The sequence below is a fragment of the Papio anubis genome, chromosome 7 (assembly GCF_008728515.1).
Source record: "Papio anubis isolate 15944 chromosome 7, Panubis1.0, whole genome shotgun sequence".
In the NCBI taxonomy this organism is placed as follows: Eukaryota; Metazoa; Chordata; class Mammalia; order Primates; family Cercopithecidae; genus Papio; species Papio anubis.
This window is the reverse complement of record NC_044982.1, coordinates 33,580,509-33,601,515: the sequence shown is the minus strand read 5'-3', so window position 1 is coordinate 33,601,515 and position 21,007 is coordinate 33,580,509. Positions and strand designations below refer to the sequence as shown.

Sequence of the window (21,007 nt, the reverse complement as noted above, 5' to 3'; positions counted from 1 at the left end):
GCCTATAATCCCAGCACTTTGGGAGGCCGAGGCGGGCAGATCACTCAAGGACAGGAGTTTCAGACCAGCCTGGTCAACACAGTGAAACCTCATCTCTACTAAAGATACAAAAATTAGCTGAGTATGGTGGTGCATGCCTGTAATCCCAGATGCTCGAGAGGATGAGGCATGAGAATCTTGTACCCAGAAAGTGGAGGTTGCAGTGAGCCAAGATCATGCCACTGCGCTCCAGCCTGGACAACAGAGCAAGACTCTGTCTCAAAAAAGAAGAAGAAGAAAAAAAAGCTAGAACTGCCTTTCTGCAGTTTTCCATTGGATTATCTTTTTATTATCTATTTAAATTATTATTATTATTATTTTTTGAGACAGAGTCTCACTCTGTCACCCAGGCTGGAGTGCAGTGGTGTGATCTTGGCTCACTGCAACCTCCGCCTCCTGGGTTCAAGCCATTCTCCTGCCTCAGCCTCCCCAGTAGCTGGGACTAGAGGCGCCTGCCACCATGCCCGGCTAATGTTTTGTATTTTGTTTAATAGAGACAGGGTGACGTGTTAGCCAGGATGGTCTTGATCTCCTGACCTCGTGATCTGCCCGCCTCGGCCTCCCAAAGTGCTGGGATTACAGGCATGAGCCACCGCGCCTGGCCCACATTTTTTTTTTTTTTTTTTAATGGTGACTTTCAATATATCAAAAGTTCTTGGCCGGGCACAGTGGTATTTTTAATGGAGATGGGGTTTCACCATGTGGGCCAGGCTGGTCTTGAACTCCTAATCTCAAAGCAATCCACCTCCTCGGCCTCCCAAAGTGCTGGGATTAGAGGTGTGAGCTGCCATTGCCATGCCTAGCCCTTGGCTTTTTTTTTTTTTTTTGGACGGAGTTTCGCTCTTTTTACCCAGGCTGAAGTGCAATGCTGTGATCTTGGTTCACTGCAACCTCCACCTTCCAGGTTCAAGCAATTCTCCTGCCTCAGCCTCCTGAGTAGCTGGGATTACGGTTGCACCACCATGCTCGGCTAATTTTTTTGTATTTTTAGTAGAATCGGGGTTTCTCCATGTTGGTCAGCCTGGTCTCAAACTCTGACCTCTGGTGATCTGTCTGCCTCAGCCTCCCAAAGTGCTGGGATTACAGGTGTGAGCCACATCACCCAGTCAATTTTTTTGTTTGTTTGTTTGTTTTGACTAAGTCTCACTCTATCACCCAGGGTGGAGTGCAGTGGTGTGATCTTGGCTCACTGCAACCTCTGCCTCCTGGGTTCAGGCAATTCTTCTGCCTCAGCCTCCCAAATAGCTGGGACTACAGGTGAGTGCCACCACGCCTGGCTAATTTTTGTATTTTTAGTAGAGAGGGGGTTTCTCCATGTTGGTCAGGCTGGTTTCAAACTCCTGACCTCAGGTGGTCCACCTGCCTCAGCCTCCCAGAGCGCTGGGATTACAGGCATAAGCCATCATGCCTGGCCTGCATTTTTAAATTTTAAGCTCACATTTGATATCAGAATCCTGAAGCCTAAATTAGGGGTTCCTTTCTCCATAGGGACTATGTTTGCTTCTGTCAAGAGCCTAGGACTATTAACAAGGGAGCACTTTAACATCCTTTCAGAGTCCTGACTTAACTTGGTAAACTTCAGTTACTCCACCTTGCTGGGGAGTCCAGCCTTGATCTCTAGATTCTGTGTTAATGTGCTTCCTCTCTCTCTCAATCTTCTTCTCTCTCTATACACATACATATTATATATGTTCACATATCTTATATATATAATAGCATTATACGTATTATATTTATATGTTTTATGCCATTATTTATATACTACATAATGGCATTATATATATACACACATATATATATAAATGATGGGCATGCATACACACACACACACACACACAAGCAATCCTCTCTCCTCATGATTGAGGCTACAGGTGCGTGCTACTGTGCTGGGCTCCAGTTTCAATCTTTGAGAAGATCTGCTCAGCTCCAGCTAAACATTTTTTCCTGGTATGCTGCTGTTTAGTTGGGTCAGATGTGGCCAATGAGAATAGGGTCCAGGCCGGGTGTGGTGACTCATGCTTGTAATCCCAGCATTTTGGGAGGCTGAGGCGGGTGGATCACCTGAGGCTGGGAGTTGGAGACCAGCCTGGCTAACATGGAGAAACCCCACCTCTACTAAAAATACAAAATTAGCTGGGCATGGTGGCGTGTGCTTGTAATCCCCGCTACTTGGGAGGCTGAGGCAGGAGAACTGCTTGAACCCAGGAGGCGGAGGTTGCAGTGAGCTGAGATCATGCCATTGCATTCCAGCCTAGGCAATGAGAACAAAACTGTCTCAAAAAAAAAAGAAAAAGAAAAAGAATAGGGTCCAAATGCACACAGAATGTAATACCCAAATTAATTATCTACAGTTTCCTCAGCAAGGATTTGTAAGAAAAAAATAGAAGGGGGATAATTGGCATTGCAAATGAATGGCTTGGCTTGTTCTCTACAAGTGGTATATGAGTGTATCATTTAGAGTTCTTTCTGTGTAAGGAATAGAAAACTCAACTCAGACTGATTTAGGAAAAGTAATGTGTTGGGTTACATACTGAGAAGCCTAGAACAGCTGGCTTTAGGAGTAGCTGAAGCAGTCGTGCACAGTGGCTCATGCCTGTAATCCTGGCTTTTGGGAGGCTGAGGTGGGAGAATTGCTGGAGCCTGGGAAGTCGAGGTTGCAGGGAGCCGTGATTATGCCACTGCACTCCAGGCAGGACAACAAAGGGAGACCCTATCTCAAATAATAACAGCAACAACAAACCAAAAAACAAACAAAATGAATGAATGAACCATTTTCTCAACTGATATTGTCAAAAATCTCTCACTCTGTCTTACTTCTGCTTTCTTCTGTGACTTCATTTTCATCCCTTCTATTCCAAGCTTTAATCCTCCTAAGCTTAAATTGAAAAAAAAAAAAAAATTCAACTTAAATGAAAAATACAGAGATCCCTCCCCTTCTTTTTAGGATTGTTCCTGAAAGGATGAAGCAGTGTAATGTTCAAGAGCATGAACTCAGGAACCAGACTGGCTCGCTTACTATTTTTGTAGCCTTTGATAGGTTAACTTTCGCAAGCCTTGGTTTCTTCATTTGTATCACAACAGTTCTTACTTCAGGGGGTTGTTACGAGGATTAAAGGAGTTGATATTTGCAAGATGCTTTAAATAGCGGCTAGTAAAAAAAAAAAAAAAAAAAAAAAAGGAGGGGGAACTAAATTATCAGGTTTTGATTAGGCTATAAGTTTACTCCAGTGTCCTAAGAGGGTCTGGTTAGAGTTGGGACTTCCTATCCAAACTACATGGATCTGGAGTAGTGGAAGGATGGTTTCTTTTCTTTTCTTTTTTTTTTTTTAGATCGAGTTTTGCTCGTTGTCCAGGTGGAGTGCAATGGCGCAATCTCCACTCACTGCAACCTCTGCCTGCTGGGTTCAAGCGATTTTCCTGCCTCAGCCTCCTGAGCTGCTGGGATTACAGGTGCCTGCCACCACGCCCAGCTAATTTTTGTTATTTTTAGTAGAGACAGGGTTTCGCCACGTTGGCCAGGCTGGTCTTGAACTTCTGACCTCAGGTGATACACCTGCTTCTGCCTCTTGAAGTGTTGGGATTACAGGTGTGAGCCACCGTGCCTGGCCTCTTTTTTTTTTAGACGGAGTCTTGCTCTGTTGCCCAGGCTGGAGTGCAGTGGCACAATCTCCACTCACTGCACCCTCTGCCTCCCAGGTTGAAGCGATTCTCAGCCTCCCAAGTAGCAGGGACTACAGGCGCACATCACCACACCCAGCTAATTTTTGTATTTTTAGTAGAGACAGCATTTCACCATGTTGGTCAGGTCAGGCTGGTCTTGATCTCTTGACCTCGTGATCCGTCTGCCTCGGCCTCCCAAAGTGCTGGGATTACAGGCGTGAGCCACCACCCCTGGCCAAGATGGTTTCTTTTAAAAAACGTGGAGGGTCATGACTAAAGGCAAGGGGAATGGATGCTGCATGAACATAAGCAACAAATTGTCTAAGGTAGGAAAGTTAGCAAATTGTTGCCTGAGAGCTCCCTTTATTACACAGTAAACACAAATTCATGTACAATGTTTCTAATAATAAAAAGGGACACAGAGTAATCTGAGAAGATTTCTGTCTATGCCTTTTGTTGTAAATAGGCACAAACTCTTGGGTGGGCATGGTGGCTCACACCTTTGATCCCAGCACTTTGGGAGGTCCAGGTAGGCAGATCACCTGAGGTCAGGAGTTGGAGATCAACCTGGCCAACATAGTGAAACCCCGTCTCTACTAAAAATACAAAAGTTAGCCAGGTGCGGTGACACATGCCTGTAATCCCAGCTACTGGGGAGGCTGAGGCACAAGAATCACTTGAACCCGGGAGGCAGAGATTGCAGTGAGCCAAGATCACGTCACTGCACTCCAGCATGGGAAACAGAGACACCTTCTCAAAAAAAAAAAAAAAAAAAAGAAAAAGAAAAATAAATGACACAAACTCCTTTTATTTACAAACTATAAATAGCATTATAGAGTAGCACTATAAAAACTATACATTTGAATAGCACTTTACTGAACAAAGTACAAACACACATAAGTTAATTTCGTCTGCCAAGTAACTGGGACTATAGTTATTCGTCACCACACCCGGCCAAAGGTATTATTAACCTTAGTTAAAAGGAAAGGAAACCTAGCAAGCAGAAATATAGACGGATGTAAATTTTGCAGATGGTAGTGATGAGTGCTACTTTCTCATTTGTATTCCCACTAAATTTTGTGTTCTATTGGTACTCATCATATGTTAATAATTTCTTTTATTTTGAGACAGAGTCTTGCTGTCTTGCCCAGGCTGGGGTGCACGATCTCAGCTCACTGCAACCTCCGCCTCCCAGGTTCAAGAATTCTCCTGCCTCAGCCTCCTGAGTATCTGGGATTACAGGAGCGTGCCACCAGGCCGAGCTAATTTTTCTATTTTTAGTAGAGACGGGTTTCACCACGTTGGTCAGTCTGGTCTCGAACTCCTGATCTCATGATCTGCCTGCCTCGGCCTCCCAAAGCGCTGGGATTACAGGCGTGAGCCACTGCGCCAGGCCGTTAATAATTTCTTTTCTTTTCTTTTTTCTTTTTGAGGCAGAGTCTTGCTGCCTTGCCCAGGCTGGAGTGCAGGATGCTATTTCAGCTAACTGCAACTTCCGCCTCCCGGGTTCAAGCGATTCTCCTGCCTCAGCCTCCCAAGTAGCTGGGATTACAGGGGCCTGCCACCACCTGCTTATATTTGTATTTTCAGTAGAGACAGGGTTTCGCCATGTTGGCCAGGCTGGCCTCGAACTCCTAACCTCAGGTGATCCACCTGCCTCAGCCTCCCAAAGTGCTGGGATTACAGGCGTGAGCCACCGCGCCTGGCCGGTAATCATTTCCTTCACTCAACAAATATTTACTGAGCGCTTGCTATGTACCGGGACCTGTTATTGCACAAAACCGGCAATCCATGCATTGCTTACATTCACATTCTAGTGGGGGTAGTGACGGACCATAAAATCAGTTAGAAAAATGTATGTTATGATAGATGGTTATGAGTACTTTAGAGTAAAATTAAGTAGGAGAGGCAGGCAGGAAGTGTGTAGGTATGTTTCAATTTTATATTAGGGTGGTCAGAGTTTGTCATCTATTTCACCTGGTTCACAGTTCCTGCAGGACAGGAACAAATGTCACTTCCATTTGCCTTCATACTTCCAGCACTTAGCACAGCACCAGGAACTCAGGGAGGCAATAACTTTATACTGAATACGTTTTATGCCTTCCTAGAAGCAAGCAGTTGAGAAAGGCGTATAACTAGATATTGCCTATAAGGTCCACAATTGGAATAACGTAATCATTTATGATTGATTTTATTCATTTTCATTAACTTAAGCTAAGTTCTTTCAGCACGTTTAGATTACAGAACGAAAGCTGTGTTAACTAGTATTACAGGACTTTTCACGTTTTTCCAAACATCTTCTAGCCACCTCCGGCCCTACAACTACCCATAAGCTTTTGCTTTTCAAAAAACCTCCACAGCCTTTGCCAATTATTTCTTGATCTCGAGTAGTTGTTATAACAACATAACAACACTTGGGGTTTAACACTGAGGTTGCGTATAGGGCCCAGTTATCAGTTCCTCGAACCTCCAGTAATCACAAAGCAAGGTTCTACACCCTGAAAAACTACGAAAAGTGAGAAATCCTCTAACACTCCTCGCGCCGTGCCCAGCCAGAATCATGACCTCAAGATGGCGTCCCGTAGTCGTAAGATTCAGTCGGCTCCAATCAAACATGGCAGTGTGGGTCATAATTTACAGTTCGGGCCTTTCTAGTAGCTGCTAGACGCTGCTTCTCTATGGTTATTCGTCTCGGCTTGGTGAGTCAGAGTCAACAGGGGAGACGATCTATATACGTTCTTCTCTATGGTTCCGCGCTCCACGCCCCCGGCGCAGTGCACGCCGGGCAAGAGGAAGACCTCCAGCAGCTCCCCGCGCAGCGCGGCTGTATTTGCGGCCTGTGAGAGTAGGCGCTTCGGACCTGTGTCTCCCTGGCGAGCGGCGGGCACAAATCTCGAACAAGTGGAGCGCACTCGTAACCTGGATCCTAGAAGGCCGCGAAGGCAGTACCGTTTCTTCAGCGGCGGGTGAGTTTGTGTCCCTGAACGCGTGTGGAAACCGGGAGACCGGGTGCCTCAGCTGGTGGAGGAGGAAAAGCCGGGGTGGCTGCGAAAGCGCCAGGGTGGGGTAGAGATAAGGGGGGGCGCGGAGGCGGGGGGTGGGGGAGGGGTCGGCACGAGGCTTGGTTTCTCCTCTTGTCTAAGGCCTGGAAGACCTGTGGGCCCAGCTGGAGCCCGTGGAGGCCAGACCTATGACTTGAGCTTTCCGTCTTGCATTGTCGCCCGCTTTCCCTTTCCCTTCCACGTTCCGCCGCGCAGTGAATCGTCTCTGCCCCTCCTGGGCTCCACGTTAGACCCAAAACGATCGGTCTGCCCCTGGGGAGCCCTTCCCTGAGCCCCCTTGCTTACGGGAGCCCCACAGTAGGTTTTCGGGCCTGGGGCACTGGCCCCAGCAGTTGCCTTGATGTTAGCCTCCACCCACCCTTTTTAGCGAGGTGCTGGCCACCAACGGATATCTTTCCCTTCCTCTTTGGCCATCTAGAGCCCGCCACCAAGCGAACTGGGCCCCACCCCCTTGGAATGGAGCTAATACCTACCTTTTTAGCACTCCTGGCTTGCTTAAGATGGTCATGAATTTTGCCATCCTGCCTCCTTTGAGCATTGGAGGGTGCAGTAAACTGTATATCGCCATTCATTCTAGGCGATTATTAAGCTCCACGTTAAAATGTTACTTTCTCATTTTTCTTTGGTCGTCAATCATGCTTTTAAATACAGTTTTCCGGAATAGACGTAGGACTATGAAGATTTTTCGGAAGTTATGTAATATGGATTTGTATTGCCATGGAAATGCCATTTTGATACTGGGCAGAGTGGAGCCAAGAGAAGGGAAGAGATTGGACCTCTGTTGCACCCTACTGCTGTATTAGTGTGAAGTATTGTGTATTAGGCCGTGGGCAGTAATGTATAAACAATTTTTGTATTGTCTTTGGAGCTTTTAATTTTTTTAAAGGCCGTTTCCAAAAACGTTCAGAGGACTTTAAAGGGATTAAATTGGTCGTAAGTTATTCATGATTCACGTGAATCTTACACTACTCTAATTCATTTAACTTAAAGCCTTGGTTTTTCTTTTTGTTTTTTCTTTTTAAGCTTTGGTTTTTGTTCCTCTGTAAAATGAATTGATAGTAATATCTATACGTTATTGGGGTTGGAGATTGAGCAAAACGTTATGTAAAATCCTTCGTGCGATATCCAGGTAACACATAGTAAGCATTTAAATCTATATTGACATAATTTTTTATTTAAGAATTTTCAATAAAATGTAAGAGTCCAACCTTGATTCTTGAATTTTTGTTTGTTTGTTTGTTTGTTTTTTGAGACGGAGTCTTGCTATGTTGCCCAGGCTGGAGTGCAGTGGCGCGATCTCGGCTCACTGCAACCTCCGCCTCGCGGATTCAAGCGATTCTCCTGCCTCAGCCTCCTGAGTAACTGGGACTACAGGCGCGCGCCCCGACGCCTGGCTAATTTTTGTATTTTTTTTTGTAGAGACGGGGTTTCACCGTGTTCGCCAGGATGGTCTCGATCTCCTGACCTCGTGATCCGCCCGTCTCGGCCTCCCAAAGTGCTGGGATTACAGGCTTGAGCCACCGAGCCCGGCCAATTTTTGTATTTTTAATAGAGACTGAGGTTTCACTATGTTGGCCAGGATGGTCTCGATTTCCTGACCTCGTGATCCGCCCGCCTTGGCCTTCCAAAGTGCTGGGATTACAGGCGCGAACCACCGTGTCTGGCCTTCTGAATGTATTTTTAAAGTAAAACTAGTCCATGTTAACATTGGCTAACTATTTCAGACCTAACAGGAATTTGGAATTTTCAAGTTATGTTTTTGTCCACAGACAAATTAGCAGTTTAGTTTTCTTATTTACACATGATTTAGTGAAAAATTAAATTATTTTATAGCTTTGGAAGCAAAGGAATCATATATGAATCTTAACATCTTGCTGTAGAGATTTCTTGATTGACTTTTCAAACACTACCACTGCCGTTCACAAAAGGGATTTTTGATTCTTCTTAAATAGCTTTTCTACCTTTTTTTGAAATTTGAAAGTTGTTGAAACTAAAGGAAGAACAAAATTCCACTACCCAGAGTTATTGGTATTGGCTTTTAACTTTTTATATAGACATAATTTCAAATTTACAAAAAAAGTTGCAAGAATAGTACAAAAGAAATCTCAGATCTTTCACCAGATTCCTCAAATGTTAACATTTTGCCAATTTGCTTTATCCTTCTCTTCTCTTCATAGGTTTCTTCTGAAATGTTTTGCTAGTAAGTTGCAGATGTGATGCCCCCTAACCCATAAATGCTTAAGTGTATTTCCTAAAAATTAGGACTAGTCTTATGTAACAACAGTACAACAATCAAAATAAGGAAACTAATATTGATAAAATACCTAATCTACAGTTCTTAGATTTTGCCGATTTTTCTGAGTTGGTATACTTTTTTTTTTTTTTCCTTGAGATGAAGTCTTGCTCTGTTGCCCAGGCTGGAGCGCAGTGGCGCCATCTCCACTCACTGCAAGCTCCGCCTCCCAGGTTCACGCCATTCTCCTGCCTCAGCCTCCCGAGTAGCTGGGACTACAGGCGCCCTCCACCGTGCCCGGCTAATTTTTGTATATTTAGTAGCGACGGGGTTTGACCATGTTGTCCAGGCTGGTCTTGGAACTTCTGACCTCATGTGATCTGTGTGCCTTGGCCTCCCAAATTTTTGGGATTACAAGTGTGAGCTCATCGCACTCGGCCAATATACTTTTTTTAAAATGGCAACTATGGGCCGGGCGCGGTGGCTCAAGCCTGTAATCCCAGCACTTTGGGAGGCCGAGACGGGCGGATCACGAGGTCAGGAAATCGAGACCATCCTGGCTAACACGGTGAAACCCCCGTCTCTACTAAAAAAATACAAAAAAAACTAGCTGGGCGACGTGGCGGGCGCCTGTAGTCCCAGCTACTCAGGAGGCTGAGGCAGGAGAATGGCATAAACCCGGGAGGCGGAGCTTGCAGTGAGCTGAGATCCGGCCACTGCACTCCAGCCTGGGTAGCAGAGCGAGACTCCGTCTCCAAAAAAAAAAAAACAAAAAAAGGCAACTATGTGACCTATATTGACAGAAAATTCACCTGTAAATGCACAATTCAGTGATTTTTGGTAAATATACAAAGTTATGCATCCATTACCCCAAAAGGATTCCTTCTTCTGTTTTCAAGTCACCCTGTTCCACCCCAGTTTCAGACAAGCACTCATTTTTCTCTGTAGATAGTAGTAGATAGTGCTACTTTTTTGTTTGGTTTGGTTTTTGAGATGGGGTCTCTCTCACCCAGGTTGGAGTGCAGTGCTACGATCTCGGCTCACTGCAACTTCTGCATTTCAGGCTTAAGCAATCCTTCCACCCCAGCCTCCTGAGTAGCTGGGACCACAGGTGCATGCCACCATGCCTGGCTAGTGTTTTGTATTTTTGGCAGAGATGGGGTTTCACCATGTTGCCCAGGCTGGTCTGGAACTCAGGCTCAAAGGATCCACCTGCCTTGTCCTCCCAAAGTGCTAGGATTACAGGTATGAGCCACTGCGCCCAGCCTTGCTTTTGTTTTTAAAAAGATGGATTCTTCATGTATTGCTTAGGCTGGAGTGCAGTGGCTATTCACAGGCGTAATCCCACTACTGATCAGTTTGGGAGTTTTGCCCTTCTCTGTTGGCAACGTGGTGGTTCTCTCTCATCCCAGGAGGTCACCATGTTATTGCTGAATGAACTTAGCATGAACACCTCATCGGTAGTGTGCTGCAGCCCAGAACTCCAGGGCTCAGGCGATCCTCCTGCGTAGCTGTAACTATAAGCATGCACAGGAGTGTTGCTCTTTAATCATTGAAATTGTAAAACAACAAAGTGGCAATGTCAGAAAAAGATCAACTTTTTTGGAGATTTCAAAACAATTGAGTATTTTCATACTTCTGAAAAGCTTTGCTGTAAAAGTAGTTTTTCTGTTAAGCATTTCCCATTCTTCTTTGGGCATAAAACACTTTTTTTTTTTCCCTAGGAATAATTCCTGCAGACCTGACACATAACTGGAAGTAGATATTGAATGAATGAGTGAGTTGTATGTGAATATTCGCTGAGAGGAATCTCAGTTCATTCTTAGCATTTCAGAAATTTGGCACATAGTGTACTGATGGAGCTAGTCTAAAATAATCTATCCTGGGAGAAATAATTTTGTTTCTATCTGGGTAAGTCTACAATAGGGGAATGCTTATTAGCAGTATTTTACTGTATTTTGGATACTTGCAGTATTCTTAAGAGTGCAGAAAAAAGAATAGTCTGAAAGATTTAAAGAGAAAAAAGTGAAAAAAAGAAAAACTGAGTGCATGCATATGTTGAGTAATAGAGATAAGTCTTCAGGGTTTCTTTTTGGACCATATTTCTTGAGATAAAATTTGCACACAATAAAATGCATCTGTTTTAATTTCAGTGAGTTTCAACAGATGCATATACCTGTGTGACCACCGCCACACTAGAGATAGGAAACACTTCCATCATAGGTTTCTGTTATTTTATTTAATTTTTGGGAGGCCTTGCTCTGTCGCCCAGGCTGGAGTGCAGTGATGTGATCTCGGCTCATTGCAACCTCCACCTCCTGGGCTCAAGCGATTCTCCCATCTCAGCCTCCTGAGTATCTGGGACCATAGTGCGTGCTACCACACCTGGCTAATTTTTTGTATTTTTGGTAGAGATGGGGTTTCACCATGTTGCCCAGGCTGGTCTTGAACTCCTGAGCTCAAGTGATCCGCCTGCCTTGGCTTCCCAAAGTGCCGGGATTACAGGCATGAGCCACTGCACCTGGCCCAGGTTCCTGTTGTTACTATCATGAGCTATAAAGTTTCATACTTAGCAGGAAAAGGTGCTTTGAACCTTCTAAAAGTGAGATACTTTCAATATTTTAAAAAATACTATAGAAATGATTTCAGTGCCATAAGATAACTGCATTTCTCTCTCTTAAATCTCACATATTATATAATCCCTCAGCAAATCCTATTGGCTGCCTTCAAAATATATCCAGGATCCAACAACTTGATAACGCTTTTACCACTACCACCTGTTCCAGGCCACCATCTCTCCAGGCTACTGTCTCTCATATGGATTATTGTGCCAGTCTCTTTCTTCTATCCTGTTCCCTTCCAGGCTTAACACAGTGGCCAGTGATAATGTTAAAATGTGACAAGTCAAAAACTCTTCAAGGCCGGTCGCGGTGACTCAAGCCTGTAATCCCAGCATTTTGGGAGGCCGAGACAGGTGGATCATGAGGTCAGGAGATCCAGACCATCCTGGCTAACACAGTGAAACCCCGTCTCTACTAAAAAATACAAAAAAATAGCCGGGCGAGGTGGCGGGCGCCTGTACTCTTCAGTACAGGCGCCAGCTACTCAGAAGGCTGAGGCAGGAGAATGGCGTAAACCCGGGAGGCGGAGCTTGCAGTGAGCCGAGATCTGGCCACTGCACTCCAGCCTGAGCGACAGAGCAAGACTCCATCTCAAAAAAAAAAAAACCTCTTCAAATGATTTTCATCTCATTCAGAGTTAAAACTAAAATGTTTACAGTGTGCCCTACACACTACACGTAACACTTAGTATTTATTTCTGATTTTCTTCATTTATTCTGCTCCAGTCATACTGTTGGCCTTGCTGTTCCTCCCTCAAACACACCATTCCTGCTTCAGCCTCTTTGTATTTGTCTTTTCCTTTGCTTGGAAGTCTCTTTCCCCCAGATATGAATAGGGCTTCCTGCCTCTGCCTCTTTTAAATCTTTGTTCTAATCTTCACCTTCTTGGTGAGGCCTAATCACTGTATTTAAAATAAACTACTCTGTAGCTCTCTTCCCTAATTTATTTTTCTGCAAAGTACATACCAACTTTCAATGCATTATGATTTATTTTGTTTAACATGTATAGGTAACAACAGATAAGCTTTGCTTATGATTATAAAAGTTAGTTCTCAATCAGTTTCACATGGCAAAACATATAAGCCTGTGTTGAAATAAGTAGTTGGTAATCTCCTTTTAGGCTGCTTAAAGTGGAAATTAGTATTTATCAAAGATGAGAAATGTTTTCTGAATTTCCATGAGACCATTTTTTTTTTTTTTTGAATGGAGTCTCGCTTTGTCGCCCAGGCTGGAGTGCAGTGGTGCGGTCTCAGCTCACCGCAACCTCCGCCTCCCAGGTTTAAGCAATTCTCCTGCCTCAGCCTCCTGAGTAGCTGGGACTACAGGCGCCTGCCACCACGCCTGGCTGATTTTTGTTTTTGTTTTGTTTTGTTTTTTTTTTGAGACGGAGTCTCGCTCTGTCGCCCAGGCTGGAGTGCAGTGGCCGGATCTCAGCTCACTGCAAGCTCCACCTCCCGGGTTCACGCCATTCTCCTGCCTCAGCCTCCCGAGTAGCTGAGACTACAGGCGCCCGCCACCTCGCCCGGCTAGCTTTTTGTATTTTTTAGTAGAGATGGGGTTTCACCCTGTTAGCCAGGATGGTCTCGATCTTCTGACCTCGTGATCTGCCCACCTCGGCCTCCCAGAGTGCTGGGATTACAGGCTTGAGCCACTGCGCCCGGCCTGATTTTTGTATTTTTAATAGAGACAGGGTTTCACCGTGTTGGCCAGGCTGGCCTCGAACTCCTGACCTTGTGATCTGCTCGCCTCGGCCTCCCAAAGTGCTGGGATTACAGGCATGAGCCACCTCACCCAGCCCAATTTTTGTATTTTCGGTGGAGATGGGGTTTCACCATGTTGGCCAGGCTGGTCTCCAACTCTTGACCTCCAGTGATCTGCCCACCTCGGCCTCCCAAAGTGCTGGGATTCCAGGCGTGAGCCACTGCCCCTGGCCGAGAGTTTTGCTTATTAAGCATTATTTATATCTAATACTAGTGGAGGGAAAGCGGTTCTAAAGATGAATTCATGGCCCAGTCTTGTAACCATTGTGAGGCTAGGCACTGGGCCATTGCTAGGATATAGTATGCGGCATGAGATAGTATAATAAATTTGTTTATTGAAGTCCTCAGAGTTTTGTTTACTGCTTTATTCATTAATCAGTTTATTCAACAGGTATGAAAACCAACTACCCTAAGAAAGCGCTGAGATAGGCTATTATAATGTTCATAGAAGAGCTTCTGTAAGTAGGACAGTAGTCCTTTCTGTTTTAAAAAGAGGTACAACCCCCAGTTTGGTTTTGGTCAAAGAGTTTTATAGAAAGTTTATTTTAAAACTTAACACATTTACAGTCTTGCAATCTTGTGTTTTTCCTTTGTTAATATGTACTTATAACCTACCTACTGTTTAAAAAGTTTCTAGTACCTCATTTGCCAAGTATATTAAATCCTCCTAGGGGCTGGGCGCGGTGGCTTATGCCTGTAATCCGAGCACTTTGGAAGGCCGAGGCCAATCACTTGAGGCCAGGAGTTTGAGACCAGCCTGGCCAAACATGGTGAAACCCCATCTCTACTAAAAATACAAAAATTAACTGAGCTTGGTAGCATGCACCTGGTGGTGTGCACATGTAATCCCAGCTAGGCTGAGGCAGGAGAATCGCTTGAACCCGACAGGCGGAGGTTTCAGTGAGCCCAGATGGTGCCTCTGCACTCCAGCCTGGGCGACAGAGCAAGACTCCATCTAAGAAAAAAATTCATCCTAGGGATTCTTTTACCTATAAAGTTTTCTAAATATTTTAAGTATGTTGTGTTTTCTGAAGTTGAAGTTTAGTTTTATTGAATATGATATCCCAATTTAAGTGAAAGGAATTCTGAGGAAGTAGAGCGGTGAGCATGTAGGTGATGCTTTTCTATTTTTAAAGAAATGTCTAGTAAATAGGTAAACAGATACTGAACTTCATTAGTCATGAAGGAAATGTAAATTGCAATAAGAGTGTATTTTACTTATAAAATTATGATAATTTTGACACTGATCTATTCTAACATTGATGAGGATTTGAGGAAAGGGCATACACATATTCTGGTGTGGGAGTATACATTTGTATGCTAATTTTCAGGGATGCTTTTGGAGGTAAAATTTGAATACATAATAGTTTTTTTTTTTTGAGATGGAGTCTTGCTCTGTTTCGCAGGTTGGAGTGCAGTGGTGCCATCTCGGCTCACTGTAGCCTCCGCCTCCCAGATTCAAGCGATTCTCCTGCCTCAGCCTCCCAAGTAGCTGGGACTACAGGCACCTGCCACCACACCCAGCTAATCAGATACATATAGTTCTGACCTGTATTAGAGAATTACCTGTACAGATGCATACAGTTATATGTCTGTTATCTCCAGGAACGTTCAGCATTATTTGTGAGAACTGAAAGTGGAGCCAAGCCAGCTGTTAATGTTGGTTGAATAAATATGTCCGTATTATAATAATTTACTGCATTGTTATTATGTTATTATTTTTGAGACAGTCTTCCTCTGTTGCCAGGCTGGAGTGCAGTGGCTTGATCTCAGCTCACTGCAGCCTCTGCCTCCTGGGTTCAATTGATTCTCCTGCCTTAGCCTCCCAAGTAGCTGGGACTACAGGCATGCACCACTACGCCCAGGCTGGAGTGCAGTGGCCGGATCTCAGCTCACTGCAAGCTCCACCTCCCGGGTTTACGCCATTCTCCTGCCTCAGCCTCCCGAGTAGCTGGGACTACAGGCGCCCGCCACCTCGCCCGGCTAAGTTTTTTTTTGTATTTTTTAGTAGAGACGGGGTTTCACCGTGTCAGCCAGGATAGTCTCGATCTCCTGACCTCGTGATCCGCCCGTCTCGGCCTCCCAAAGTGCTGGGATTACAGGCTTGAGCCACCGCGCCCGGCCTAATTTTTGTATTTTTTTCATCTTTTATTGCCTATATTTTGTTTTTCTATGTATCATTAATTCTTAAAAATTAAGCTTTTGAATGTCATTGGATATTTATTAGGCTTCAAAGATCTTGATGGAGAAGTCTTAGTTGACTGCCAGTTTCTTAAGCTGGGTGTAAGGCTGGGGTGCAGCGCACACTGGTTTAGTGTGAGCAGTGATTACTAAGCATATGAGCCACAGCCACCCCAGCTTTACCTCATTCACAGGCAGAACTGGAAGGTTGGTCCTGGATGGCTGCTTGGTCCTGGATGCTTTTAGTGGTCTCTTGATTGTGGAAAGCCTTGTTTTGGAACAAATGTTTCCACTGATACAGATGAGAAATGCCTCTTTAATGTTTTTATAAACCATTTAGAACCCAATAGATTTGGTTTGTGAGTCACTGTCTTCTGAGTACCAAAGGATTTCATGGTTGGAAGGCGCGCCTTTTCGTCTTGGCAATGAGCAGCATTTAATGGAGAGACCATGCTTGTATTTGATTTTTTTTTTTTTTTTTTGGTTCATTTACAGAATCTGAGACTTATTCAAACCACCAGCTGTATTATCAGGAAGGAACAAATCCAAGTTTTGACATATTGTCAGTGTGCTGCATGTTGTATTTTCAAATTCCTTAAGTGGTTTCAACATTAGATGACCAGTTCTTTGGCACTGATGTGGTTTTGACAATGTACAGTAGATCTGACCATAGTTCTGAAAAGTCTGGCTGGCATTACCACATCCCAAGCTCTCTGCCTGAAGAGAAGGAAGCGCCAGGCTTGCACGCTTACTCGGCTGGACTGCAGGGAAAGAGCTGCAGCACCAGCCTCTCACTACTGCAGCCACCCTCTCTCCTAATTTTTGTATTTTTAGTAGAGACGGGGTTTCGCCATGTTGGCCAGGATAGTCTCAATCTCTTGACCTTGTGATCCGCCTACCTCGGCCTCCCAGAGTGCTGGGATTATAGGCGTGAGCCACCGCGCCCGGCCAATTTACTGCATTATAAAGAGTGGAATAAGACTTTATTTTTATTTTTTTATTTTTTAGACAGAGTCTCTGTCGCCCAGGCTGGAGTGTAGTGACACGATCTCAGCTCACTGCAAACTCCGCACCCCGGGTTCAGGTGATTCTCTTGCCTCAGCCTCCTGAGTAGCTGGGATTACAGGCATGTGCCACCACACTTGGCTAATTTTTGTATTTTTAGTAGAGATGGGGTTTCACCATGTTGGCCAGGCTGGTGTAGAACTCCTGACCTCAAGTGATCCACCTGCTTTGGCCTCCTGAAGTGTTGGGATTGCAGACGTGAGCCACCGTCCCCAGCTTGGAATAAAACTTTTGTGAACTGACATGAAGAGATGGCATTTATAATGAGGGAGAAATTCTCGTAATGTGATTGGTTGTAGAAAAATAAAAATTATTAGTTTGTAGAAAGGTATTAAGAAGAGCACAGCAGTAGATACCAAACTGTTGGGATTGGGGACAAGGAAGTGGAAGACTTACACTTTTTGTGTTTTCTCTTTTTATGTTTCTGTAAAACATAAAAGACAAAATAGTAGAGAGAAGTATTTGTTTTTTTGTTTTTTTGAGATGGAGGTTCGCTCTTGTTGCCCAGGCTGGAGTGCAATGGCGTGATCTTGGCTCGCTGCAACGTCCACCTCCCTGGTTCCAGCGATTTTCCTGCCTAAGCCTCATGTGTAGCTGGGATTACAGGCATGCGCCACCATGCCCGGCTAATTTTGTATTTTTAGTGGAGATGGGGTTTCTCCACGTTGGGTAGACTGGTTCTAAACTCCCAACCTCAGGTGATCTGTCTGCGTCGGCCTCCCAAAGTGTTGGGATTACAGGTGTGAGCCACCGCGCCTCCCCAACCCTGTTTCTTAAAAAAAAAAAAAAAAGGTGTGCTGCTGAAAATAAAGTTGGAGGTGAAAAAAAATGTTTTTTTTTTGAGACAGGGTCTTGCTCTGTCTCTCAAGCCATCCTCCTGCATCAGCCTCCCAAGTAGTTGGGACCATAGGTACGCACTACCATGCTTGGCTGATTTGGAAATTTTTTTTAATACTAAAAATGTTAATATTTAAATATTAACATTAAATGCCAATATTTAACAAAATGACAGTTTTCTTTAACATGGCAAACTAAGTGGAACAGTTAAATATGTTCTTCTTTTTTCTTTTTCTTTTTCTTCCCACCCCGAGACAGAGTCTTGCTCTGTCACCCAGGCTGGAGTGCAGTGGATTACAAGTGATTCTCTTGCCTCAGTCTCCTGAGTAGCTGGGATTATAGGCGCACACCACCATGCCCTGCTTATTTATTTGTTTATTTTTTGTATTTTTAGTAGAGATAGGGTTTCACCATGTTGGCGAGGCTGGTCTTGAACTCCTGACCTCAGGTAATGCATGTGCTTTGACCTCACCAAGTGCTGGGATTACAGGCGTGAGCCACTGCAACCAGGCTGTTCTTAAACTTTAAAAAATAAAATGCCAGCTTCTGATTCTTCAGTTTTTTTTTTTTTTTTTTTTTTTATGAGACGGAGTCTCGCTCTGTCGCCCGGGCTGGAGTGCAGTGGCTGGATCTCAGCTCACTGCAAGCTCCGCCTCCCGGGTTCACGCCATTCTCCGGCCTCAGCCTCCCGAGTAGCTGGGACTACAGACGCCCGCCACCTCGCCCGGCTAGTTTTTTGTATTTCTTAATAGAGACGGGGTTTCACCATGTTAGCCAGGATGGTCTCGATCTCCTGACCTCATGATCCGCCCGTCTCGGCCTCCCAAAGTGCTGGGATTACAGGCTTGAGCCACCGCGCCCGGCCGATTCTTCAGTTTTGATTCAAGAATGGTTACAAGGTTTACTTTTAAGTTTTTTTTAAAAACTATTGACCTTTTTTTTCCCTCTTGTCAAAAGTTGTATGTTCTCTTTGTATTTGAATGGTTACTATATGACTGAAAGTCAGAAGTTTATTTCCCCCTACTGAGATGTATAGTCTATGAGCACATTTGCCTCTTAGGAAGTGGCCAGCATTGAAGCAACAAATACCATGTAACTTGGTACCTTTAGTTTTTAGGATTCTGATAGATACAAGAAAAATGGGCTGCGTGCGGTGGCTCAGGCCTGTAATCCCAGCATTTTGGGAGGCTGAGGCAGGCAGATCACGAGGTCAGGAGATCGAGACCATCTTGGCCAACATGGTGAAACCCCGTCTCTACTAAAAATACAAAAATTAGCCGGGCGTGGTGGTGCACGCTTGTAATCCCAGCTACTCAGGAAGGTGAGGCAGGAGAATTGCTTGAACCCGGGAGGCGGAGGTTGCAGTGAGCGCAGATTGCGCCATTGCACTCTAGCCTGGCGACAGAGCAAGACTCCGTCTCAAAGAAAAAAAAAAGGCCAGGCATGGTGGCTCACACCTGTAATCCCAGCACTTTGGGAGGCCGAGGAGGGCGGATCCCTTGAGGTCAAGAGATGGAGACCATCCTGGAGAACATGGTGAAACCCCGTCTCTACTGAAAATACAAAAATTAGCTGGACGTGGTGGTACAGTCCTGTAGTCCCAGCTACTCGGGAGGCTCAGGCAGGAAAATTGCTTGAACCTGGGAGGCAGAGGTTGCAATGAGTGGAAATGGCGCCACTGCACTCTAACCTGTCCACAGAGTGAGAGTCCGTCTCAAAAAAACAAAACAAAACAAAAAAGAATGTATCAGAACACTTAAAAAACTATTAGATACCCATCTGGATTCTCAGTTTGGTCTAAAAAGATTCGTTCGTTTGGTATTTAATTTTTGGATATTAACTGAACCTGAAAATTTTTTTCTTCCTTTGTATGTATTCCTACATGATTGTAGGAGTCTATCCTGAACTTGGATCATGTACATTTTGGAAACTTATTTTAGAAAAAATTTAAGTTGTAAGAATTCTCAATGAACAGACAGAAAACAGGGTCTTTGCCAACTTCTTTGGGTAAGAAAAGTTCAGAATTTTGCAGATACTCTAAAAATGAAAGTCAGCAAAGAAGGCATAATAAAATTGTGAAGTTTTCAAATAAAATGATTTGTCATGTCCTTTTTTCTTTAGACTGCTGCAGTAAGAATGTCTTTTCCCCCTCATTTGAATCGCCCTCCCATGGGAATCCCAGCACTCCCACCAGGGATCCCACCCCCGCAGTTTCCAGGATTTCCTCCACCTGTACCTCCAGGTAAGTTTGTTGATACTGTTTTTTGTCGTTAAACTTGTACTTTTGTCTTTGTGATATTAACTTCAGGAAAATGTTAGATATGTGACTGTTAGTGAAGATGCCTCTCAGCATCGTTTGGAAAATGTGGATGTCTCTTTTTCCTATAGCAGTAGCTTTTATATCTGACTGAGGATCAAACTCATCTACAAAGTTTTTTTTTTTTTCCTCATCTGGAAAGTTTTTTTTAAATTCTTTTTTATTTTTTATTTTTTGAGATAGAGTCTTGCTCTGTCACCCTGGCTGGAGTGCAGTGGCATGATCTCAGCTCACTGCAACCTCCACCTCCTAGGCTCAAGCAATTCTCTGCCTCAGCCTCCTGAGTAGCTGGGGTTACACATGCCTGCCGTCATGCCTGGCTAAGTTTTGTATTTTTGGTAGAGACAGGGTTTCGCTATGTTGGCCAGGCTGGTCTCGAACTCCTGGCCTCAAATGATCCGCCTGCCTCTGCCTCCCAAAGTGTTGGAATTACAGGTGTGAGCTACTATGTCCGGCCTAAAAATTCTATATTTAAAAAAATGGGTAATACATACACATTGTTCAAAAACAAAAAATACAGAAAGTAATACAGTGAAAAATTTTCCTCATATACCCCCATAACTGCTGTTGCTATCCCCTTACTAAGAAGGGAAGCAATAAGGTTATTTTTCTTTATTTTTCCAGATACTTTAAAGTGTATATTATAAGTCAATATAAGTAAAGATTTATGGAGTTAAAAAAAAAAAATGTTCAGACCCTGCTCAAACCCCCTGAATCAGATCCTCAGAAATTGGGGCTCAGGAATCTTAATTTTTAACACGTTCACAGGTAATTTTTGGCACTCATTTAAGCATGGAGAATCCACATTTGAGAACTATTATCCTGAAGTACATAGTTAACATTGCTTATGCTGGGTGTGATTGTGTGTGTCTGTTGTCCTGGCTACTCAGGAGACTGAGGTGGGAGGATGGCCTGAGCCCAGGAGTTCAAGTCCAAAGAGTGAGACCTCATCTTTGAAAAAATGATTATCTTTGCTTATAAGAAATTTTTCTTTTGACTTAAGAACATTGCAGTTGGGGCCGGGCGCGGTGGCTCAAGCCTGTAATCCCAGCACTTTGGGAGGCCGAGATGGGTGGATCACGAGGTCAGGAGATCAAGACCATCCTGGCAAACACGGTGAAACCCCGTCTCTACTAAAAAATACAAAAAACTAGCCGGGCGAGATGGCGGGCGCCTGTAGTCCCAGCTACTCGGGAGGCTGAGGCAGGAGAATGGCGTGAACCCGGGAGGCGG

At 44.4% G+C, this 21,007-nt stretch overlaps 1 protein-coding gene and 1 pseudogene across 1 annotated transcript in view; one reads left to right on the top strand and one right to left on the bottom strand.

Annotated features, from left to right (window-relative positions):
- Window positions 1-6,401: 6,401 nt before the first annotated feature.
- The window catches only part of RBM25 (RNA binding motif protein 25), a 66,205-nt gene continuing 51,599 nt past the window's right edge, over window positions 6,402-21,007 (top strand). The window contains exons 1-2 of the mRNA XM_031668010.1: window positions 6,402-6,665; window positions 19,579-19,699. Coding sequence (XP_031523870.1) covers window positions 19,594-19,699 — 106 coding nt within the window. The 5' untranslated portion in view covers window positions 6,402-6,665; window positions 19,579-19,593. The remainder of the gene's footprint in view (window positions 6,666-19,578; window positions 19,700-21,007) is intronic.
- On the bottom strand, window positions 15,628-16,250 carry LOC103886361 (annotated as a pseudogene).